The following is a 22,835-nucleotide window of genomic DNA, read 5'->3' as shown; positions in this document are numbered from 1 at the left end:
TTTAAAGATCAATGCATCAGAAGCATGCAGGATGTTTGGCCTTCTGCGTGATGTTTGATGAACACTATTCTAGAACATCGGGTTTTAACATGAAAGTCTGCACATCTGATCATCGACTTGACAAACTGTGTGCATTGTTAATTTGGAGAGGTGACTTGCGCTCCAATTCGTTCCTTCAGTATGTCTGACTCTGGTGGTCCTCTAACTCTTCCTACAGTGTGATAGTGATGTCACATTTCTGAATAATCTCTCACAAACTTTTGGCCCCACGAATTGATTTCAACGACAGTTGGTAAAGGTAGCATCACAATCAGGTTTATATTTTGGGAAAATGCATCAGAAGTCTAAATGTGTGTTGGATGACAAGAAGATCTTTTTTTAATTATCAAAAACAAACAAAAATAAAAGTGCTGGAAAAGCTTCATTGTCATAATCCAATCCTTAAACTCACTGTTGTTTTTTTATTTCATTTTGTCTGTAATAAACTTCTATCTCACTTTATATACATACACTGTATATATATGAGGCCGTTTCAGCATTATCATTTTCTCTTGTTTTATTATTTATAGGTATGTCATACCGAGTTATTGTATTGTATTCTATTAACTACTGTCTCTGTGTTAGAATTCAACACACACTGGACTGGCTGCCATACATGTAGAGATACAGATTTAAGAAAAAATTCTGAATTTTTTCCAGAGCGCTCTCTCTCTCTCTTTTTCTCTCTCTCTCTCTCTCTTTTTCTCTCTCTCTCTCTCTCTCTCTCTCTCTCTCTCTCTCTCTCTCTGTCTCTCTCTCTATATATACTGCATATTAGTGTTGTCACGATACCAAAATTATTGTTTCGATACCGATACCAAGTCAAGAATTGCGATTCCGATACTTTTTCGATACTTTTCCTGAAAAGGGAGAAACACTCTCAAATATCATTGATGTGCTTTATTTTAAAACTGGGGCAACATTCTTATCATAACACACTAATAAATGAACATATGAACAGCAGATATATTAAACATTTGAACAAAATATGAAATATCAAAATATAAAAAATAAATTAGAGCAATGACACTCAAGGTAAAAAAATAAATAAATTTAGCAGCATTATCTCAGTCATAAGAAACACAAGCGTTACCAGTAATAAACATAAATAACAAATTAAAGCAATGGCATTCAATTTAAAAAAACAAATAAAATGTAGCTGCATTATCTCTTATACTCACAACTGAGTTTAAAAAAACAAATAAAATTTAGCTGCATCATCTCTTATACTCACAACTGAGTTTAAAAAAACAAATACAATTTAGCTGCAGCATCTCTTATACTCAAAACTGAGTCTCTTAAGAGCATTAGCCCTAGAATGGCCAGCAGATATTCATTTCTTACACTTATTTAAGTTCTTGGCCAAGAACACTAGCATGTCTAAATGTTCTTCAGTCAGCCTGGAACGTCTTGGGCTACAGATATTTCCAGATGTGCTGAAGACTCGCTCTGAAGCACAACTTGATGCTGCAATGCAAAGATAGTTCTTTGCAAAGTGTGCCAGGATGGGCAGTTGTGCCTCATGTTGACTCCACCAGGCCAGGGGATCCTCTGCAGGGCTGATTTCTCTCAATTGTTTGTATTCAAGAAACTCAACATTTAGTCGTCTATCTGTGGGTGTTGCAGGTGTGGGAGAATGGTGCCTCGTTTCAGAATTATCTGCCCCTTTCTTCTCTGTGGTTATGGTGCAGAGCAAACTTTTTAAGTCTCTCTTATTCCTCTTTGGTGCAGCACCTGTTCCTCTAGGGTCCACTGGACTGTGGGGTGGAAGCTGAACGGCCTCAGATTTAAGGAGCAGCTCCCTCTTGATATCCTCCTCCATTGTTACAAAAGTATCTTTAAATCTCGGATCAAGGAACGTAGAGGTGTTTAGGGTCATCTGCAGGTTGTGGTCATCGTACCTTTTCTCAAAATCTCCTCTAATTTTGTTCTTCATTTCTATGGCCAAGGGGCGGTCGCCTTCCTCTTCTATTAGGCAGGCTTTGATTTTCCACATCAGTGGCAGGACTGATGATATGGTGGTTTCTTTCTCTCCACTCAGGGCATCAGTGAAGTCACTGAGTGGAGCCAAGACATCCCTCACTATTTCTATAGTGGTCATGTCTGTGTCTCTGGGCATCAGGTGCCACTTCTTCCGGTCCTCAGCCAGAACCGCAGAGACAGCTTGCTGCTGCTCACAAAATCGTTCCACCATGTCATAGGTGGAACCCCATCGGGTGGGCTCATCATGGATTAATGTATGTTGTGGCAGTTTTAAAGACTTTTGTTTGTCTTTGAACAGTCTAGACGTCTTGTTTGATCTGGAGAAGCCTGACACAGTCTTACGGAGCCTGGACAGACAGCTTGCCACACGATCAATATCTATGGCTTTGTTCACTGCCAAATGCAGATTGTGCCCGAAACAGGGTATCCAGGTGTATTCACTGAAAGCTTTGCGGTTGTTTGACGCATTATCTGTTGTCATTCCAGCCATATTGGCCATGTCTAGCCCCCAGGAATCTGTGATAATTTCCTCCAGGGTTTCCTTTAGAGTGTCGGCTGTGTGATCAGAATACAATGCAGAGCACCCTAAACACCAGGACTGCATCTCCCAGGACTGTGTAATGAACTGGAGTGTTACTGCCATGTAAGTGTCCACAGTTCTGCTGGTCCAGAGATCAGTGGTGCAGGAGAAAAATGTATTCGGTGTGTGACTAAGTTGGGCACTGATTATCGCTCTTGTTTCATTGTACATCTTGGGAATTTCATTGTACATGAAAAAATTCCTGGATGGGACGTCATACCTTTTGTCGAGATTTTGCATAAGGTTTCTAAACCCAGCTTTTTCCACTATATAAACTGGCACTTGATCCAGACAGATGAATTCTGCTACTGCCCTGTTAAGCCGTTTTACCTCCTTGGACTCCCTGGGGTACTTGTTGTGCTGCTCAAACATAGCTTGGAGGGTTGGCTGCTGGGTTGGCTGCTGCCTTTGAGGAGTTGCTCTTCCAGAGCCCATAGCTGCAGACCGCTGTAGCAGAAGAAAATGGAAATATTTAAAATATGATGGTGATAAATGTGTCATAACGGAGGACCTAAATAGTTTATGTGTGATAGTAACAATAACTTGTGACTAACTTAACATCTCTATGCAGTGGTAGTGATAATTGCTAACATTCACTTAACCATAACATTACCATTATTCATAGGATATAATGAGTTAACCTAATGTTGTTTAAACTGTGACATGGATTAATATAGGCGTTTCCTGTACTTCAATGTCTGATTTCTTTGATGGTTAACTTTATATTTGAGTCCATAATTTCTTACAAGGCAAAGGTTTCATATAGGCCTACACCTCCTTTGCGTACAGCAGGTTCATGCTCTTTAAATGCTGTAACCCAATACAGGCTAAATAAATCACTGACAAACATGCACATGCTGTGATTTTTATCATATAGGCTAATAAAGGCTATAGATCATTTTAGCTGATGTTTTGTATGCTTTATTTTAGCAGCTTGCGAATTATTTACGTCATCTATGAAAGTTGCGTTTTCAAAGAAAGATGCTGAACTAGCGTTAGGCAGGCTATTGTGGTTAGCCATGAGGATAATGCCCATAGTTAGCCTGCTATTTCTGTAGATAGCCTGGTCAAACTACGGTGGTGCAAAACAGTGACTTGTCACAAAATAAACTATAGCCTTCTCATTTGACTTGTTTTAAGGGCATGAAGTTCATGAACGTGATGATACATGTTATATTTCACATACTAACCTGTCGGTCTTTAAACTCCTTGTGCAACTCGGCGTGCTTGTCGGCCAAGTGTTTCGCCAGGTTCGAGGTGTTGGCTCCCTTAGTTTGCAATTGTTTGTAGCACTTACGACAAACAGGTCTCGACATATCGGTAGCTTTGCCCTCACTGTCAGCAAGGTAGGCAAAGTACCTCCATATCTCACTCCTCGCGTCATCTTTATCAACCAGCCGTGGACCGGCGGCCACAGTATCACTCGCACATGCAGCCATCTCTCTGTAGTGTTTGTTAAATGACAGCAGCAGTGCAGCCTCTTGCTGCGTGCGTGAGGAGAAAAAACACGGACGTCCATAGGGAGGCACTCGAGCGTGCGTTGCACACACCAACATGAAATATGTCTCTTACAAATATGGAACACGGACATTCTAGAAGTATCGATACTAATAAATTTAGGAATCGTGACATTTTTAATTTCCAAGAATCGCGGTGCTTTTGAAGTATCGGTACATCGTGCAACACTACTGCATATACAGTGTAAATGTTATATCTGAAGCTATCATTGAATTTCCCACACTCAACAAGAGGTTATCTCTGATTTATAAATATTAACAAGTCACATCCATGAGGTCCCTCCCATCTTAACCACATCTAAACAGTTGTATTTCTTATAGCTCATAGACATCTGATAAATAATTTCAGTGTATTGCTGCAGAGATTCAATCACTGCCTTCCCATCTACAACGTCACTCAGATAAAACCTGCTTTTCCTAACCATATGGAAACCTACTTATGTTTATGTATTCTGTAATCTTACCACGTTTCTGAGTATACTGACTTGCTTTACAATTTTACATTACTCTGGTATTTATAAAAAACTCCACCTTGGTGAGACCAGAAACTTTCCAGGATCTTAGAAACCCTCATGTCTGCTTTACTGTCACACAAAGCGGGACACCTGGTCACCGTAGTTCATTGTGATCAACCTCCAGTAGCATCAGGGCTCACGTGACATGAGGAGGAAGCATTCGAAGTATTTTCATTTCCAAAACATCTTTAAAAGATGATGTGAAGGGTGACTTACTCACCGTGGATGGGGTTTTGTCCCACGGTCAGGGGGATCGGCCTCTCAGGTTGGATTTGGACATGCGTCTGTGTGTGTGTGTGGTAGTATTTGGGCTTTATAACATACTGCTGGCTGTGGCCTGGGTGCATGGGGATAGGCCGGATCCTGGAGGAAAGAAGAACATAATGAGTCGTCAGAACAAACAAATATATATATCTGAAATGAACAGTAACAAAAACATCTTGAAAAATACCATAATGACAAAAACAAATACACACATTAAAATCATTCCTGTATTCCAGGAGCCAGAAGCAAGCCTTGAATATCATTCAGTATCTATGCAGAACTATAAGGACTTTGTGGACGAGTTGACCAAAAGAGCATCAAAACTTGATGTATTACACCAGCTGTTTTCCTTTAAAAAACCTATAGAAACCAATGCAGCAGCCTCTTCCTGCACTATTCGATTCACAGTGGAGTCACATTTTGGAGTCTGATCCTTGCCAGCACCAGTACATAAATTGTTAATGATTTGTTTTTTTAATAAGAGTTTTTAATTAAAGACATACTTTATATACTCAGGATCTGAAATGATTGCACTGTCCTTGGATCAGTACTCTGAAATCACTTCCTTATGTTCTCAAATTCTTGTAGTTCTTCAAGACCATCAAACCTCCACTTCCTTTCACCACCCTTCCTAATAGCCTGGGCCTCTAGCAGACTTCTGGGCTCCAAACCTCACCAACAACTTTGATGTTGTCCTAAAAAAACACACAACAGACAGACACTTCAGAGAGTGTGTTGTCCAAGTATTGTGCAACATGCAGGGCAGACATTCATCACCTGCCAGTGCTTACAAATAGAAATAATGCGCCGTGCACACAGAGAAAAGTTTCAGTTTTACAAGCCCTAAAGACGCTCCACATCAAGTCTCAAGTACGTATGGCACATTAACCCTTAAATGGTTTCTGTATCCTGGGGGATAGAGTCATTTGACAGGCTGTGTCCATGTGTAAAATGGGTGCAATATCCGTGTAATATGGGGGTAATATTGGTGTAATATGGGTCAAATAACAGCGTATTACAGTATGCACCAAATAACGTTGTAACATGGGCATAAAATCTGTGTAATTGGATGTAATTACAGTGTAATAGGGCTGTGATGGGGTGCATTAATGTGTTATTTGAGTGTATTAACAGTATGACATGGGTTTAATATGGTTGTAAAATGGGTGTAATTCAGATTTAATATAGGTAGCTCTAAACTGGGTGTAGTACGGGTGCAATCATGGTGTAACATGGGTGTAATTGGTCGGTTTTAGGGGTGTTTAATGTGCTATATGGGTGTAATATAGAAAATACCAATCAATTAATTTAACATAATATTCATCGGATTTTCCATTTAAGGGTTTACAATTAGAACTAATAAGGCATATTCATGGCTTAGGTGAGCTCAATGCTCAGTGTGTCCTTATCATTTCTTGCCACCAACATGGCTCCATGGAAAGCAATGGCGGTCCGTCTGTTCACTTCTTTGTGTCGCGGGATAAGAAAATCAGGACCCAAAAGCAGAATGAAGAGGAGGCATGTATAAAGTAAAAACAAATAGTGAGTTTTATATTAAATAAAGCTGATAAAAGCAGGCAAAGTATACAACAACAAAAATAAAGAAAAAACTGATCGAGTGCAGAACGCAGGGCATGAGGAACAAGAACGGGACCACGGGCAGTACCTCGGGGAAACAGGCAGTAACATAGACGACAAAGAACACAACGACCTAAATCCACGCAAGACTAATCACAAAGACAAGACACAGCCAGGGGAAACACAGAGACAGGAAGAAAAGAAAAGATAACACAGGGGGTGAACACCTTTCAAAATAAAAAGGAAAGATTAAAGTCAAAAATGAAGATCATGGCACCTTGGACAAGGCCGAAATATCCCAACAACTACAAACATCCACTCTGGAGGATGTATAGGATGTATATGACTGACTTTTTGTGTCATTGGTGTTTTTTTGTAGAACAATACCTTTCATTTCCTAACATTTGGAGTAACTTTTGTGTTGGTCTGACTTTTCATCTAGGCATGTTGCTGTAGTCCTGCTTGACCACCCTGCTAGAATTCAGTTATATACAACCTCAAGATCTCCTTCAAATAGAAAGATAATAGACAATAATACATTTTAATATTGAACAAATGTAAAACGACAAATTAAACTAGGATTGCTATACATCTGCATACACTCCTCTTCAAACTATAAACATAGAGGTATAGCCATAACCAAACTAGATGACATCTTCCAACCTCCAAACCAGACCAGGTCTAAACGCCACAGAGGAAAGGATCGATCTCTCCATGAGAAACAGAGGAAAGCTGAGATCTAACCTTACCAATCATCTCAGGAACCTGAGGCTATTCCACCAATGGCAAGCTCCATATTCTGTCCATATCCTCATAGTGTCTGAGCAGAGGTGCATGTGTATATTTGTATACATTAAGGATATTGGTTTTTTACTCTATACACTCAGTATGACTTCTTATTTTATGTCTATTGAACACCTGGTAACATTCTAGTAGGGCTGCAATTCTCTTCTAAAAAAGTGTTTTGCTTTTTTGAAGATTAAATAACTCAATGATAAACATATCAAATGATACTGTGAATGGAAATATCAATGCACTCCATACACCAAAGAGGAAGGAGTTCCCTTTCCTAGAGAAACAGAGGAAAGCTGAGATAGGAGCTAAGCTAAGCTAACCTAGCTTGGATCGTAAGGCTTATCCACTAGCAAGCCATCTCCTGTTTAATGACCACTCGTAAGATTGATGAAATAATACTCAGGCTAACCCAGCAACTGGAAACCATAGCGGTTATGTCCACCTTTACAGAGACCTGGCTCCATCAGGGCATTCCTTATCAAGCCGTGAACCAAAGGAAAGAGCGCAGGATGAGATTTAAGGTAATGGACTCAGCAGTAGTTCTAACTGCTCAAAGTTGAAGGACAATATCTCCAGAATGTAACATTTCATTGAAGCAAAATATTATTATATTCAGCATTCACCGTCACTAATGTGAATTCAAGAAGCACCCCCTCCTAGTTGTTTGCCTCCGCCAACCCATCAAATCGCAGTTCAGATGCATGTATCTCCAAAATGTAAATCACTTAGTCTTTCCAGCAGCAGCAGCTCTCGTAATGTTTTCACCTGGTGCAACTGTGTGAGTCATACTGGCACAAGATGCAGTCACAAAACTTCAATGGTGAGTAGATGAGACCAAAATCAAGGTTGAGTTTGGAGATGGCAATGGTCCGAGCAAGATGCCAGAGGTGAGGGGGGAAGGAACTGCAAGCTGCCTGTTTCGCAAAATAGTTTTTTGTGTTATCCTATTTTACCACAGTCTGGGACTTGATTGAGACCAGTGACCTTCATGTTTGACCTTTGAACCAAACCCTAATCTGTTCATCCTTGAGTTTTGATAACACTTTAAACACATTGAAGCACTCCTCAAATATTGCATTTTCATGAGAATGCTATGCAACCCTTTTTTTTTGGGGTCAATTTATTGATCATGTTAACAAAGATTATAACAAACATAAAGGTATAACAATAAATAATCAGATGTTTTCCTTAATGTGCAACCCTTAGTTGCACAATGCCAACCAATTCTATTAGATGTTGTTCAAATGAATTGTGATCAATATAAATATATATTCTTGTAGAAATAAATGTGCACCAGGAATAAAGATGCATCAGTCGTTTGCAGGAACTTTTTCAGGTCCACCACTTCCAGAGAGAAATCACCAACAGAGACCACTGTCAACAGTTAAAGTTTGACGTATTTCCAGATGGGATGTGTATTATTTTTGTGTGCGGAGCAAAAATAGTAAATGTTTTTGAGCCCCAAGATTGTGGCACTGGCTGGAAGTATAAACAAAAGTCAACATGAGTAAACAGTGTGCATGTTGATGTGAGCTCATCTGTGTTTGGTCAGCTGTCAGTGATCAGAACTGCCAGACATTCTCTACATCCTCTTTTATTAAAAGTGATTATGTTAATTCCTGCAGTCTGTTTATACATATACTGTGTTTGCATGCTTTATCTTTGCATTTAGGTCCGGATAAACTTTACACAGCCTTGTTTACTACAGACTGAGAGCATCACTCCACCAAATGGGCCATGTGCTTCGAATTTTCATCATGCAGTCTGACATTAGTGGAGATAAGCAGCTTATCTCAACTTAGTTACAGAGATCAATTCCTCACCAACAGTACCAGGGCAAGGATGTTGACATGAATGCATGGGATTCTCTGGGTTATGAAAATGGAAATACTCACTGCATATTGTCCCCAAGCATTGACCCATCAAGCAAATAAGGGGAAACTGAGTCCCTAAGAACTTTCAGGAACAAGTCAGGCCAGGAGGAAATAATGAAGTCCTGCTGGTCAGGGTAGGATCCTGTTCTTTGGCCAGAGAAACCAGCCTGAGTCAATATGTCTTCTACCAGAGGGGATCCAAGCAGACTTGCTTCAATAGACTTTTTTTATTTTTGTCTTTTAAGGTCGATTCCTTATCCTCAGGTCTATTTCAAGCCATACAGTTATTATTTTGGGATGGGTCACTTAAGGCCTCTATTCAAATGAAGTGTTTAGCCACGATAGCAACATGGCTCTTGTGATGGCAATGTGTGTAGGTTAGTTGGTCAACCAGTTCAGACTAAAGTATCTTGGTAAACATAGGAAGAATGGCCATGTTATTATTTATGGTCATTCACTGTCCTCTTGGTCTCTCGAGGCAGCTCATCTCTTTCGAGCTAACTATGCCCTGGAAGGAAAGGATGGAAGAGGCGCAAGAGAGGAAGAGGGGGAAGAATCAGGAACTTGTGGAGGAACGGGTGGAGGACCATGCATGCCCGTGAAGTTGGGCAGCTGTCAGTTTGATGGCCATTCCTTCAGCACGGCCGATTGAACGGTGGGTATTAAGGGACCAAGCAGGAGCAGAATAATAACATGAAGGAAACAGAGACAGCGTGGCTGAAAAGAGGCGGTTAGCGGGGTCAGTAGAATGCCACTTGAACCCAGGCCGATACCTGATCAACTTCGGTTGCGTGTCCCTAAACACCAAATGACTCCAGGATACAATGATGATGGGCTCAAATGTTTCAACAGTCCTCAGAGGAAGCATTATAGCAGTTGTAATGATCCGGACCTCTAAAGCACAATGAATTGGACATTTTTATTTAAAGCAAAATGTCTCAACAACTAATGAATAGATTACCAGGATCTGCTAACTTTCCATGTAACACTTCAGTTTTCCAGTGATGTAATTTACTGGCATCTCCCTTAGGGATAAGGTGAGAAGTTCAGTCATCCGGGATGGACTCGGGTAGAACCGCTGCTCCTTTGCGTTGAAAGGAGCCAGGTGAGGTGGTTCGGGCACCTAGTGAGGATGCCACCTGGGCGCCTCCCTAGGGAGGTGTTCCAGGCACGTCCAGCTGGGAAGAGACCGAGGGGTAGACCTAGGACCAGGTGGAGGGATTATATCTCTTCGCTGGCCTGGGAGCGCCTTGGAATCCCCCAGTCAGAGCTGGTTGATGTGGCCAGGGAAAGGAAAGTTTGGGGCTCTCTGCTGGAGCTGTTACCTCCGTGACCCTGACGGATAAGCGAGAGAAGATGGATGGATGTATGGATGTATGGATGGATGGATGGATGGACTCCTTCTGCTTGATTCTATCTTTTTTCTATATCCCTTACTTTAAACTTGCATGGAAAATAAAAATAAACTAGCAATTTCTTCATTACAAACTTTAGTTTACCTTTTCAAAAGTCCTCTCAATCGTGATGCTAGTAGTGGAGTCAACAGGTTTTCAAAAATGTAGACCAAACATTTCAATCGAAATGGTCGCTGTATTTAAATATGATATCATCTCACAGGGTTGTCTAATGAACGATATAAGGAGTGCAGGGCAAAGGAGGTGATAAACATGGTGTAATTTGTCAACCAGGCGTATTTTCATCTCATTTATATGATCGGCCCCCTGCCATGGCAAAAATAAACTGAAAATGATAGCCTTGTAAATAGCTCTGCTCTGACCTGTAATGTCTTAAATAGAATAGATCTTCTGTTTAGGGTATGCAACTATATTTATAGTTTAGGTTATGCCACTCTCCCTTATGATGTACAGTTATATGTTTACATGTGTCATTTTGTGTTTATATATGTTCAGTTCTACCAAACATTCATAAAGCTCTAACCCTAACACTAACCCAACCTTCTGAATATTCTTTCATTGGTTTAGCCAATTTTTGTATTGCATAAAAAATCCACATGAAAGTATTACATTTTTTGGATCATTACCTTATAAAGAGTTGTGTTTCTGTGCAAGTGATATCCAGAAACAAGGCTTTCTAACGGCTACAATAAATGCTCCTCTACGCTCATTGCGTGATGCTAGACAAGTAGCGCAAAGTGAGTTTATCAAAGCGCTACCTTCTCTGAAAAACTCAGCTGACCACTGATTTGCCAAGAAACAGAAACAGCACCTCACATGGACACTGTTCAAAAAGAGCCTTGTGGTGAAGCCAGCTAGGCAGTTCTGGTTCTATGGTACCTCCCCCGTTGCCTGTTGTGAAGGCTGCCTCTACAAGCCTCCCAACCAACCACACATCATCGTTTTTGGATCATACATACACACGCTTGGTGGCATGTAGTTTGAATATGTAGCAAATGCAGTGGATGTTGAGAAATGTCTCTAATAGTCTAAACTACTCTATAAACAAACACAAAAATGACAATTAGCAACTTGAGCCACCTTTTTTTCTGAGCATACACATCACAAACTAACACTAACAAAAATGAACATATGTATATTTATTTGCACATAAAACTGCAACCTCAAACATTCCTCTGCATGATGGTAATGTAAGTGTGTGTCCGGCATACAGATGTGGTCGTAGTTTGCAGCGCACCCCCTCCATCGCAACACATCTACAACTACCTCTACAGAGACTTAGTCCTAAAATTGGAAAAAGCAAAGAGCTCCAAACCTGAGCTTAGAGCGAGGGAGAATAATGACAGCAAAAGAGAAGTTATAAACATAAGCTCTCATTCCAGTCTCAACAAAATATCTAGCATAACCGCGTGTGTTGGCAATGACTCTGCCATTAAATGAAAAAAGTAGGAGGAAAGTTTGGAGAGAGTCCAAGAAATTGTTAAAGCAGTCTGCTAGTCTTTAATATCAGAGAGGACATTTCACTCATTTCTACATAAACAGAACGGTGAGTCAGGGTTGAAGAGTGAGTCTGTGTGTGTGTGTGTGTGTGTGTGTGTGTGTGTGTGTGTGTGTGTGTGTGTGTGTGTGTGTGTGTGTGTGTGTGTGTGTGTGTGTGTGTGTGTGTGTGTGTGTGTGTGTGTGTGTGTGTGAGAGAGAGAGTTTTAAGGGGGCTGAGTCTGTTCAGTCTTGGCCTTCAATACTTTGGCCGCAATCACAATCCACCAGCCGACCTCTACTCTGAAGTCGTCCAAGTCTTCTTCCCCAGGAGAGCTGACAGACTCTGGTCTAACATAGTGAACCCGCTGAACCTCACCAAAGCCCTCTCATGTATTAGCAATATCACAACTACGGGAATGTGGACTCCAGGGAGGGGAAGAAGAATATCTCTGCAGAGTACGTCAGTGCTATGTTCTGGCTCCGGGACCGGTTGACCGAGGGGACATTCTTGCATGGCTCTTAAAGTGTGTAACCATGAGAACTTCTCTTTAATAATCTGCAGGTTACCTGTCATAGACAATGCTATCACCCTATCGGACTGCATTGTGCATGACAGGTAACCTGATTGCATCTAGCTGCAGAGGTGGGAGGAGTTTTTAACTTAAATAAAAAGAGCAATACATTCATGTTAAATACTCCATTTCAAAAAGAATCCTAAATATGTAAGTAAAAGTACAGATATATTATCAAGTCCTCCATATGTGATATATTATCATACATACATGACCTTACTAGATTATTAAAATTGTTGCAATATATTGTATAATTACATTTTTCTCACATTAAACAGTCAGTCCATTAGTTTAATTTTGAAGGGTGCGTTATGTTAAAAGTTGATCACATGTTCATGCAAAATCTGAAAAATTTACTATTACCTGTCATGCACATCTGATTGCACTGTGCATGACAATTCATCTGATTGCAGAGGTGGAAGAAAGACTTTTTACTTAAATAAAAGTAGCAGTACCAGATGGTAAAAATACCCGGTTACAAGTACAAACCCTGCATTCAAAATGTTACTTAAGTAAAAGTCCAAAAGTATTGTATTTAAAGTACCAACAGTAAAAGTACTCATTTTGTCTCAAGGCCCATTTCAGAATAATATGAAATTATAATGATCAGAGGTGGAAGAAGTCAGATCCTTTACTTATAAGGTAGCAATACCATAGAGTCAAAATACTTTCGTAAGTGACACTACATAGTTATTATGAAGAGGAAAAGTACTAATTCTGCAGAACTGTCCTCCATATTTGATATATTATTATATACAGCCGCGGAAAAAATTAAGAGACCACTTCAGCATGATCATTTTCTCTTGTTTTATTATTTATAGGTATGACTTTGAGTTAAATTATTATTTATTTTATTTTATTCTCTAAACTACTGACACTACTTCTCTGTTTTGGAATTCAGCAGACAATGGAATGGCTGCCATACATGTATAGATAAAGATTTAACAAAATTTGGAGTGGTCTCTTGATTTTTTCCGGAGCTGTATGTATATGACATTATTAAATTGAAAATTGCATCAAGCAGCGTTATACTGCTGTACACAAACAACGTTTCGCAGTATATTGTATAATTTTACTTTTTACACCTTAAACAGATACTGCAGTGGTTTAGTTATGAGCGATGCATTATGGTACAAGTTTATCACGTGTGTTTTAATGCAAAATCGGAAAAGTAACTAAAGTTGTTTAATACAAGTAATGGAGTAAAATGACATTTCTTCCCTTTTAAATGTAGTGGAGTAAATGTATTTAGTAGCAATAAATGGAAATACTGAAGTAAAGAACACACTTCAAAATCTCACTAGAGTAAATGTACTATGTTACATTCTACCTCTGTCTGATTGTGTAATCAGATGGGCAGATAGCATTGTCCTCTCATGATTGGCTGTTGGGTCATAAATTGTGGTCATCAATCCTGCCATGTATCTACAGTATGTTCATATGAGCTTCCTCTGGATGTATGAAGGCCTCACCCTGAGAAGAAAACTCATTTTGGTGAATTGTCCATAGTTGGGTGGAGTTGGAATGGGAACTGAAACTCAGACACCTTTGAAATGTACAGTCTGTTACAGCGCATGCATTACTGCCAACGCTTCACAAATGCTGTCACTCAGGCACGTGCAGAGGATGTTACAGGGGCACGGGCCCACATTCATAAAAGGCTGATTTTTGTTACTTTCAAATAAATATATGCCTCAAATACCTACTTTTGTGACCGTTTAAAGGTATAGTTAAAGTTAAAGTGGAAGTGAACTTTATCGTCAATCAGACCATACAACTAGTGCAAGTAATTATGCAGAGGATTGAAATTGCGTTTCCCCATACTCCAAAATGTGCAGTACTATTTTAACACACAACATATAACATAACAGTGCACACAGACATAAACAAATAGACACAACATATACAGACAGACAGTGGGCATATACATTTATAAAGAATGGAATATTCACAGTGTGCCAGAACTTGATTCAAGTTTGAAGTATGTTACTGAAGGCAATAATAAAAAGGTGCAATATAGCACAGTGCAAAGTGCAGAATAGCAGCATGGAGATGTATGTGAGCATGTATGACATTGTGCATATAAAGAGCATAGTACAGACATTTAGTTTAAATTATTTTTAACATTCAGTTGGTCTTTGTGGGTGCCAAAGTTGTCATGTTCATGGAATTTTCGTGAGTGAGTTGAGTAGTCTGATGGCCTGTGGGAACAAGCTATTGCTTTTTTGCTGAGTCTGGTAGTCTTGCACCGCATGATGCGGTAGCGCTTGCCAGATGGTAGGAGGGGGGAACAGTTTGTGTGCTGGATGGGTGGGGTCTTTGGTGATGTTGGTGACTCTCTTGAGGCAGCGAGACGGGTACAGGTCCTGGATGGATGGTTGGGCTGATCTGGTGATTTTCTCTGCTGTCCTCACCACCCTTTGTAGGGCCTTCTGGTCAGCAACAGGACAGCTGCCGTACCAGACTGAGAGGCTGCTGGTAAGGAGGCTCTCAATAGCACCCCTATAAAAGGTAGTGAGGGCAGAAGGGGGGAGGTCAGCTCTCCTCATCTGGCGAGGGGGAAGTGGAGGCTTTGCTGTGCCTTCTTGACTAGGGAGGTGGTGTTGGTGGACCATGTCAGGTCATCTGTGATATGCACTCACAGACTACACAGCACTTCCATTGATAGTGAGTGGGGTGTGTGGCGTGTATTTCTTCCTGAAGTCCACAGTTATTTCTTTTGTTTTGTTGACGTAGAGTTGAAGATTATTGATGTCACAGCAGTTGAGGAGTAGATGTACCTCCTCTCTGTAGGCCGAGTCGTCATCGTCGCTGATGAGGCCTATCACTGTTGTGATGAAGTGATTTGAATTGTGTCTGGCATAACAGTCATATGTCATCAGTGTGAACAGCACAGGGCTCAACACACATCCCTGGGGGACCCCGGTGTTCATGATGGTGGTCTCTGAGGAGTTTTTGCAAACTCTTACTGTCAGTGGTCTGTTGGTAAGGAACTCCAGTAACCAGTTGCATAATGGGGTGTTGATGCCTATTGCGCCGAGATGACTGTGTTGAAGGCGGAGCTGAAGTCGATGAACAGCATCCGCACGTAACTGTTTTTATTTTCCAGCTGAGCCAGGCATAGGTGGAGTGTTGTTGCTATGGCATCATCCGTGGAACGATTGGGACGGTATGCAAACTGGAATGGGTCAAGTGTAGCGGGGAGACTGGATGTTATATGGACCTTGACCAACCTTTCAAAGCACTTCATCATGATGGGAGTGAGTGCTATGGGCCGGTAGTCGTTCAGTTTTGAGGCTGGGGATTTCTTGGGTAGTGGTATGATGGTGGTGGCTTTGAAGCATGCTGGTATGATGGCTTGGCTCAGAGAGGTGTTGTATATGTCCGTGAGAACATCTGTGAGTTGGTCAGCACAGTCTCTGAGCACACGCCCTGGAATGTTGTTAGGACCTGCAGCTTTCTTGGGGTTTACCTTGAGTAGGGTCCTCCACATGTCAGCTGAGTCCAGGTGAAGTGTTTCATTGTCCGAGCAGGCAGGGGTTTTTGTTGATGTGGTGGTATTGATTTCCTCAAACAGGCTGAAGAAGGTGTTAAGTGTGTTGAGGAAGTCTGTTATCCTCACACGGCGGGGGTGTTGGGCTGTAGTCGGTGACTGATTGGATGCCTTGCAACAGGCACCTGGGGTCCTTTGTATCTGTGAAATGTGCTTGGATTTTGTGTCCATAGACACGCTTGGCTGTTCTCACGCCCCGGTTCAAGTTGGCCCTGGCAGATCTGAGGGCGTCTTTGTCCCCGGACTTGAAGGCAGCATTCCGTGCTCTCTGGAGCTCAGGTACCGCCCTGGTGAACCAGGGTTTGTCGTTGGCTCTCTCTGATGTTTTTGATGGCGGTCACATCTTCCATGCATGTGGATATGTATCCAGTTACAGACTCAGTATATCCGTCAAGTTGACATGTTGGTTGATGGTGGCAGCCTCCCTAAAAACAGTCCAGTCTGTGCAGTCAAAACAGTCCTGTAGAGCTGAGGTCGCTCCCTCCGGCTATGCTCTGATCTGCTTCACAGACGGCTTGGACCTGGTCAATAGTGGTCTGTAAGCTGGAAATAGCATAACAGAGAGATGGTCCGAGTTCCCCAGGTGGGGGTGGGGAACAGCTCTGAATGCCTGTTTAATATTGGTGTAGACCTGGTCAAGAATGTTATCTCCCCTGGTCACAAATTTCACATGTTTATGGTAATGTGGTAGTACTGTCTTCAGTCTGGCCTGATTGAAATCGCCAGCGATAATGTAGACAGAGTCCGGGTTAGAGTTCTGCATTGAGCTGACAGACTGATAAAATGTAGACAGTGCGTCCTTTGTGTTCGCACTGGGTGGAATGTAAACAGCTGTGAATTCTCTTGGCATGTAGAGTGGTCGGCATTTAAGTGTTAGAAATTCAATATTCTCAGAACAGTGGCTTGAGACAATTTCGGCGTTTGTTCACCAGTTGTTATTGATGAAAATACATACACCACCTCCCCGAGATTTACCGCTGAGAGCATGACTCCTGTCCGCACGGAATGTAGTTAGGCCGTCCAGCTGAATGGCGTTGTCCGGAACGGTGTTATTGAGCTACGTCTCTGTGAGGAAGATGGTGTTGCAGTCTCTCACCTTTCTTTGTGTAGTTAAATCCAGTCTGAGGCATTCCATTTTGTTTTCCAGCGAACGAACGTTGGATCGCAGAATAGAAGGAAATGCTGGTCTGTATGGGTTAGCTTTTAGCCTGGCGCTGATACCCGCTCGACTGCCCCGCTTGCTGGCTCTGATACACCGCTTGCACCGCCTCCAGTGTCTGCCGGTGGTGGAAGGGGAGTCCAATGCTTTGCAGGCCCCTGGGTCTTGTCGGTGTAGAATGCCAAGTTCGTAGAGTGTTTCGGGTTCCAAAGTCAGTGTAACTCCAGAAAGATTTTCGAAAGAGTTGGGAGTTTCGTAGTCCGAGTAATGTAGCTCTGTAATAAACTATTCTCGTACAAGACTGTGACGGTACAGACAACATATTTAACATAAAACGCACATCGCTATCGGGAGCGGGAATAGCTGCTGCCATACAGGGCGCCGCCATCTTGGTATATGAAATGTATTTAAAATAAACCCATGACTGGCGTTGGTTCAAACACAGATCCGTGACAGTTAATAAATTATACATGCAAAGAAATGGAAGTACATTTCAGTAAATTCTTATCACATGTTAATTAGCCCTCTCACTGATAGAAGCTCTGTACTGCTGATAAACATGCACTTCCTCTCTCGCTTCCATATTCCTCTGACCACCTTCTTTATAAAGCTATCACGCACAATGGTTCCATTATAACGGGCAACAAGAAGATGCTGATATTATATGGCTAATACGAATACAAATAAAATTGTGCCAAAAACGCACTTGACTCGATTCTTCGAGAGAGTTACATTCAGCCTGCTATCACTGACATTGAATCAGGAAATTAAAACCTCAGCTATTAGCCGTTAGCACACAGAGCTCACAGCTCCTCTGGCTGTTCAGAAACTGGAGAAAAGTCATACATTTACAAACCACAGACTGTCTCTGGCATGGCGAATACAGTCGCTGCTTTATTTCTGTTTGTATGACGTTTTTGTGTGTGGACGGAGCAGCTACATGTTAGCCTAGCCTGATTGATTAAAAGTGGTAAACCTGTCATATTTTGTCTACACTTGTCAAATCATTAATTCATGTTTTTTTTAACTGGTATCAGTATGTTATTATTCCTGCTTCATTTTGAAACGTGTATTATAATAAAATAAAATAAATGAATATTTTGTCCTAGTTAGTATTTACCATAGTATCTACATGGAGACGAGCCCTGCCCCTTCGCCGACGCGTCTTCTTTGACGGACAGCCGTGGTGAAACTCGAGTGACTAGAGCGATGCGAGCGTCCGTGGACGTACCATAATAGGAGAGCAACAGGGCAGGTGCTCGAGCCCCCTTTGAGGTCTATCTTTGCATGTGCCTGGTGTCACTCTTTCTTGTTGACTCTGTGGAGGTCTTTTGATTACCGGTATGTGGCCCCACCATCTGTTCAGACTGCTTAAACTGGTAAGATGCTAAATATATGAGACCAGTCATTTCTCTTTTTTATCCCCTGCAATGTGTTTTTTTAATTGCGGCTGGGTAAACTTGGGCAAGCATTACATCTGAAACAAAAAGGTTGGTTTTTTTTGCTGTCGCTGATCCACCCCATGACTCCATGTTGACTTTGCCCCTGGTGACTGGGTGGGTCATACTGTTTCTTGGCGGTTTGAATAGATATAATTGTATTCAAACTGTTTTAATTGAATTAAAAATAGTCGTGAGTCATGTCATGAGACAATTTCTTCTTATTAAGGAATCAGGAGTTTTATTACATTTAGCAAATATCAGTTTCAGTAGGTAAGAAAATATGTATATATATATACGTTTTCTCATATGACATGAGTGGACCATTTCGAGCTTCAAAGCTATGTCAGACCACAGGTGTATTTCCTTTCTTCTTTGGGAAATAGTAGCCTGTCAGCTTCACTGTTTGCATATTGAAGTTTGCCGAGGGGTAATGCAATTGGTTATGCAGAGTTTGGAAGAGAACTCTGGATTCGTCTTAGTACACATCGATTTGATTGCTACACTTTAATGTGAAATGTATAAATACACACAGACTTTCTTTGATGCATCGCATTACCTCTGGTACACTTTTGGTAACTCTTTTAAATTCAGCAGCTACCCTGCAGTTTACAAAGCCATTCAAACTAGCTGCACCTTTACCAGCTCTGAGAACACTTTAATGACCTTTAATGATCATTATAAAACATATCAGAGATATTATTCTGAAATGGACCAATCAAACAATGACTGCTTTTACTGTCGCTACTTTAAGTACATTTAGATGAGAATATTTTCTACTTTTACTGGAGGAACATTTTGAATGCAGGACTTTTACTGTAACAGAGTATTCCTACACTCTGGTACTTTTACTTTCGCTTTAGTACAAGATATGTGTAACTTTGTCCACCACTGACTGTAGGTATGAAAGCCAAATTATGTATTTATATTTATTAAAACATGAAGACTTAAAAAAAAAAACTGAACCCTTCTGCCTCCTTCATGCAGCTTTTGGGTACACCCGAGTTATCAGATGAGATCCTGAGTTCAGTATCTAGGGATTAGTGCCCTATCATCTCTCCAATCAGATGGTAAAATATGTTGAAAGAACCAATAGGAAAACAGCTCATTGTGAGAGATAAATCCTCTCTGCAAATTGAGAGCAGCTTTAGAGAACACAGATCTGGTAACAATTACGTGTGCTGTGCATAAAAGACCTCTTCACGAGTGCAAGTAAAACACTGGACATAACATATATTCATTAACATTCTAAACAATCATCAATATCAGAAGTCTGCTCTGATCTGTGTCAGCACTGGGAACTCTGCCAAGTGATTCTGGATGTTTCTGTCAACATAAAGCTGTCACATTGAGTTAAAATCTGATTGTTCAAGTCAATGTTCGAGGCCTTTATTAATGTCTGATGATGCAACTGCACATTCTCTAATCATCTGATGCAGTTAGAGGCACAACATTGGTCCATTTCAGATTAATATATATAATGAATCTAATTATTGATCATTAAAGGTGCCATACAAAGCATCTATCTGTTATTTTAAATTGTTCTCTGATGTCTACAAAGAAGGTATATACTTGGTTGATCCAAAAAATGTCCAGATGCGGCTTTACAGGCCCATTTATAACCCTATGATTTGGTCCTAGAATGAAACAAGCTGCATTGCTTATTTGGGGCTCATTTAAATAATTATGATGAGCTCTGCTCTGATTGGCTGGTTTACAAGGAGCAATCCATGGCTGCCTCCGAGCCCACAGAAGTAAGTGAAGTTCACAAAACTGTGAGAGATGAACCATGGAGGCTATTGGCATCCAACCTTCCATGTGTGAGCCTTTATCGGAGGAGGAAACTGATGCATTTGAAAAACGGTCAGTTGGTCGGAGATTTGGAGAGCAACGTTACAGAGTGGTAAGTGTTAGCCTTAGTGTTTCCAGCAGCTGGTGTATGCAAATGTTGGGGCTGGACTACCGTGTGTGACATCACACACAGGGATTGTTGTAATTCGCCCGTTTTACCGCTGTGATATGCATATTCATGATTTGCACGTGAAGGAGGAAACAATGGTGTTTGAGGTTCACAGTATGTCAGCTCAATGTACCGAACTCTCCTTATTCAACTCTGCCAAGGTAAATACAGTTTTCAATTCAATGGCAACCCTTTAAAGTGTTCTCAAAGCTGGTAAAGGTGCAGCTAGTTTTAATGACTTTGTATACTGCAGGATAGCTTGTGAAGTTACTCCAGGCGGAACTAAAGTCTGATTTAAAGGTCCCCTATTATGCAAAATGCACCTTTTGATGTCTTTTATAAATGTGTCCCCGGTGTGTAAGGAGACTCACAAAGTGTCAGAAAATCCAACCCTCTCTCTTTACCTCCTTACACACATCTCTAAAAACGGGGGTACAAACGAGCTGATCCAACGAGCTTCGGTGTGTGTGTGTGTGTGTGTGTGTGTGTGTGTGTGTGTGTGTGTGTGTGTGTGTGTGTGCGTGTGTGTGTGTTCAGCAGGATGTCTGCAGGAGGGACTTAAGAGTAAAGTTGTTATATATATATAGATACATATAATGTCACTGTTCTAGTGGTAAACACTGGATAAAGAACAAGCTATGTGCTTTATCAGAAACAATGCGCCACGTGTTTGGAATATGGTCTGTGTTTACATTAGCAAGCATCGCTAACACTTAGAGCTAACGCTGTACTTGAAAGACTATGTGTAATATATTACCCGGTAAACCCGTGAGAGAAACTGCCAGTAAACACCTTTCTCTTTGCAGAGCTCACCACTTGCATGTGGATGCTCCAAAGGGGCGTGGCCAGCAGCAGCTAGTTCATTTAAAGCTACAGTCACAGAATCAGCACTTCAGGAACAGGGCTGAAATAGAGGGGGATGAGGCATGCTACAACAGAGGATCTGTTTGGTATATTGTTCAAATATAGTATAATAGGTGACGTTTATGTGTTGATTATATTTCACATCATTAATCCAAATCTGTAAAGTAACTAAAGGTATTCAATGAATGCAGTGGAGTAAAAGTACACCATTTACCTCTGTAGTGAAGCAGAAGTAAAAAGTAGAAAACAAATTTAAATACCCAAGTAAAGTACAAATACCTCAAAATGTTACTTACGTATAGTACTTGAGTAACTGTACACCTCTGCTATTGGCTGGTGATAATGGGTGCATAGGGGCCGGGCAGACCTCAGTAACAACCAGCGTTTGATAAAAAACTGCGAATATATCAGCAATTGTGTGGAGTTGACTTGCAGCCATTACTATTAACAATACTTTCAAAGAGTAATTCAGAAACAAACACATTGTATACGTGAGTATCAACAGATGAATCCTCAAACCAGGTTATGTTAATGTTTGACAGATACCAGACCTGGCTTCCATCAGTAAACCATGAGAATGTGTGAAGCCAAAACACAATGATTCTTTGTTAGGGTCCATGCTCTCCCAATTAGCCAAAAAAAGAGACCAAGATGTGCCGAGAGTAGCTGGTATAAATCCCAGAACTGGGAAAATGTGTTAAAGTAAAGAAAAGGTACATCAGGACGTTAATATTGATGCGACCCTACTTTGTGCAGACACTGCCAGTGTAATCCAAGGTTTCTCTCTTTAGGACACATAAGTCCTTTGAAGCAGTGGGTCCCAAAACCAGGGCCACGTACCAGTACAGGGTTTCATAACATTTGGTACCAGGCTGCAAGCAAACAATATACCTTGGATAAAACTGAATAGTAGTTACTGGTGTGTGACTTTGAAGTGATTATAGGAATCTGTGCACTGTGTCCTTAAAGCTTCCTGCCATGCCCACAACAACAGGTTAAAGGACCCTATTATGCTTTTTGGAGTTTTCCTTTCCTTTAAGTATGGAGACGTGTCACAGGACAGCCACTAGATACTAATATGAACCTGGAATGGAGCAGAATATGTCCTCTTTAATCATTGAACTAAAGTAGGTCCTCAGACACCCAACAATTGGTTCTGGTTGTGATTTTTCAATCAGACTGTTTCGACAGCTGAAATGTTAAGGTATAAATAATCTTTATTAACATAGATTACTCAGTGGGTAAAAAC

At 41.0% G+C, this 22,835-nt stretch overlaps 1 protein-coding gene across 1 annotated transcript in view; it reads right to left on the bottom strand.

Moving 5' to 3' along the window:
- The window catches only part of ltbp1 (latent transforming growth factor beta binding protein 1), a 110,447-nt gene that overhangs the window by 68,584 nt on the left and 19,028 nt on the right, over positions 1–22,835 (bottom strand). The window contains 1 exon segment of the mRNA XM_063874833.1: positions 4,855–4,997. Coding sequence (XP_063730903.1) covers positions 4,855–4,997 — 143 coding nt within the window.

This window comes from Eleginops maclovinus, chromosome 22 (assembly GCF_036324505.1).
Source record: "Eleginops maclovinus isolate JMC-PN-2008 ecotype Puerto Natales chromosome 22, JC_Emac_rtc_rv5, whole genome shotgun sequence".
Classification (NCBI taxonomy): domain Eukaryota; kingdom Metazoa; phylum Chordata; class Actinopteri; order Perciformes; family Eleginopidae; genus Eleginops; species Eleginops maclovinus.
Note: the sequence above shows the minus strand (reverse complement) of the source record. Positions and strands in the feature narration are given on the sequence as shown.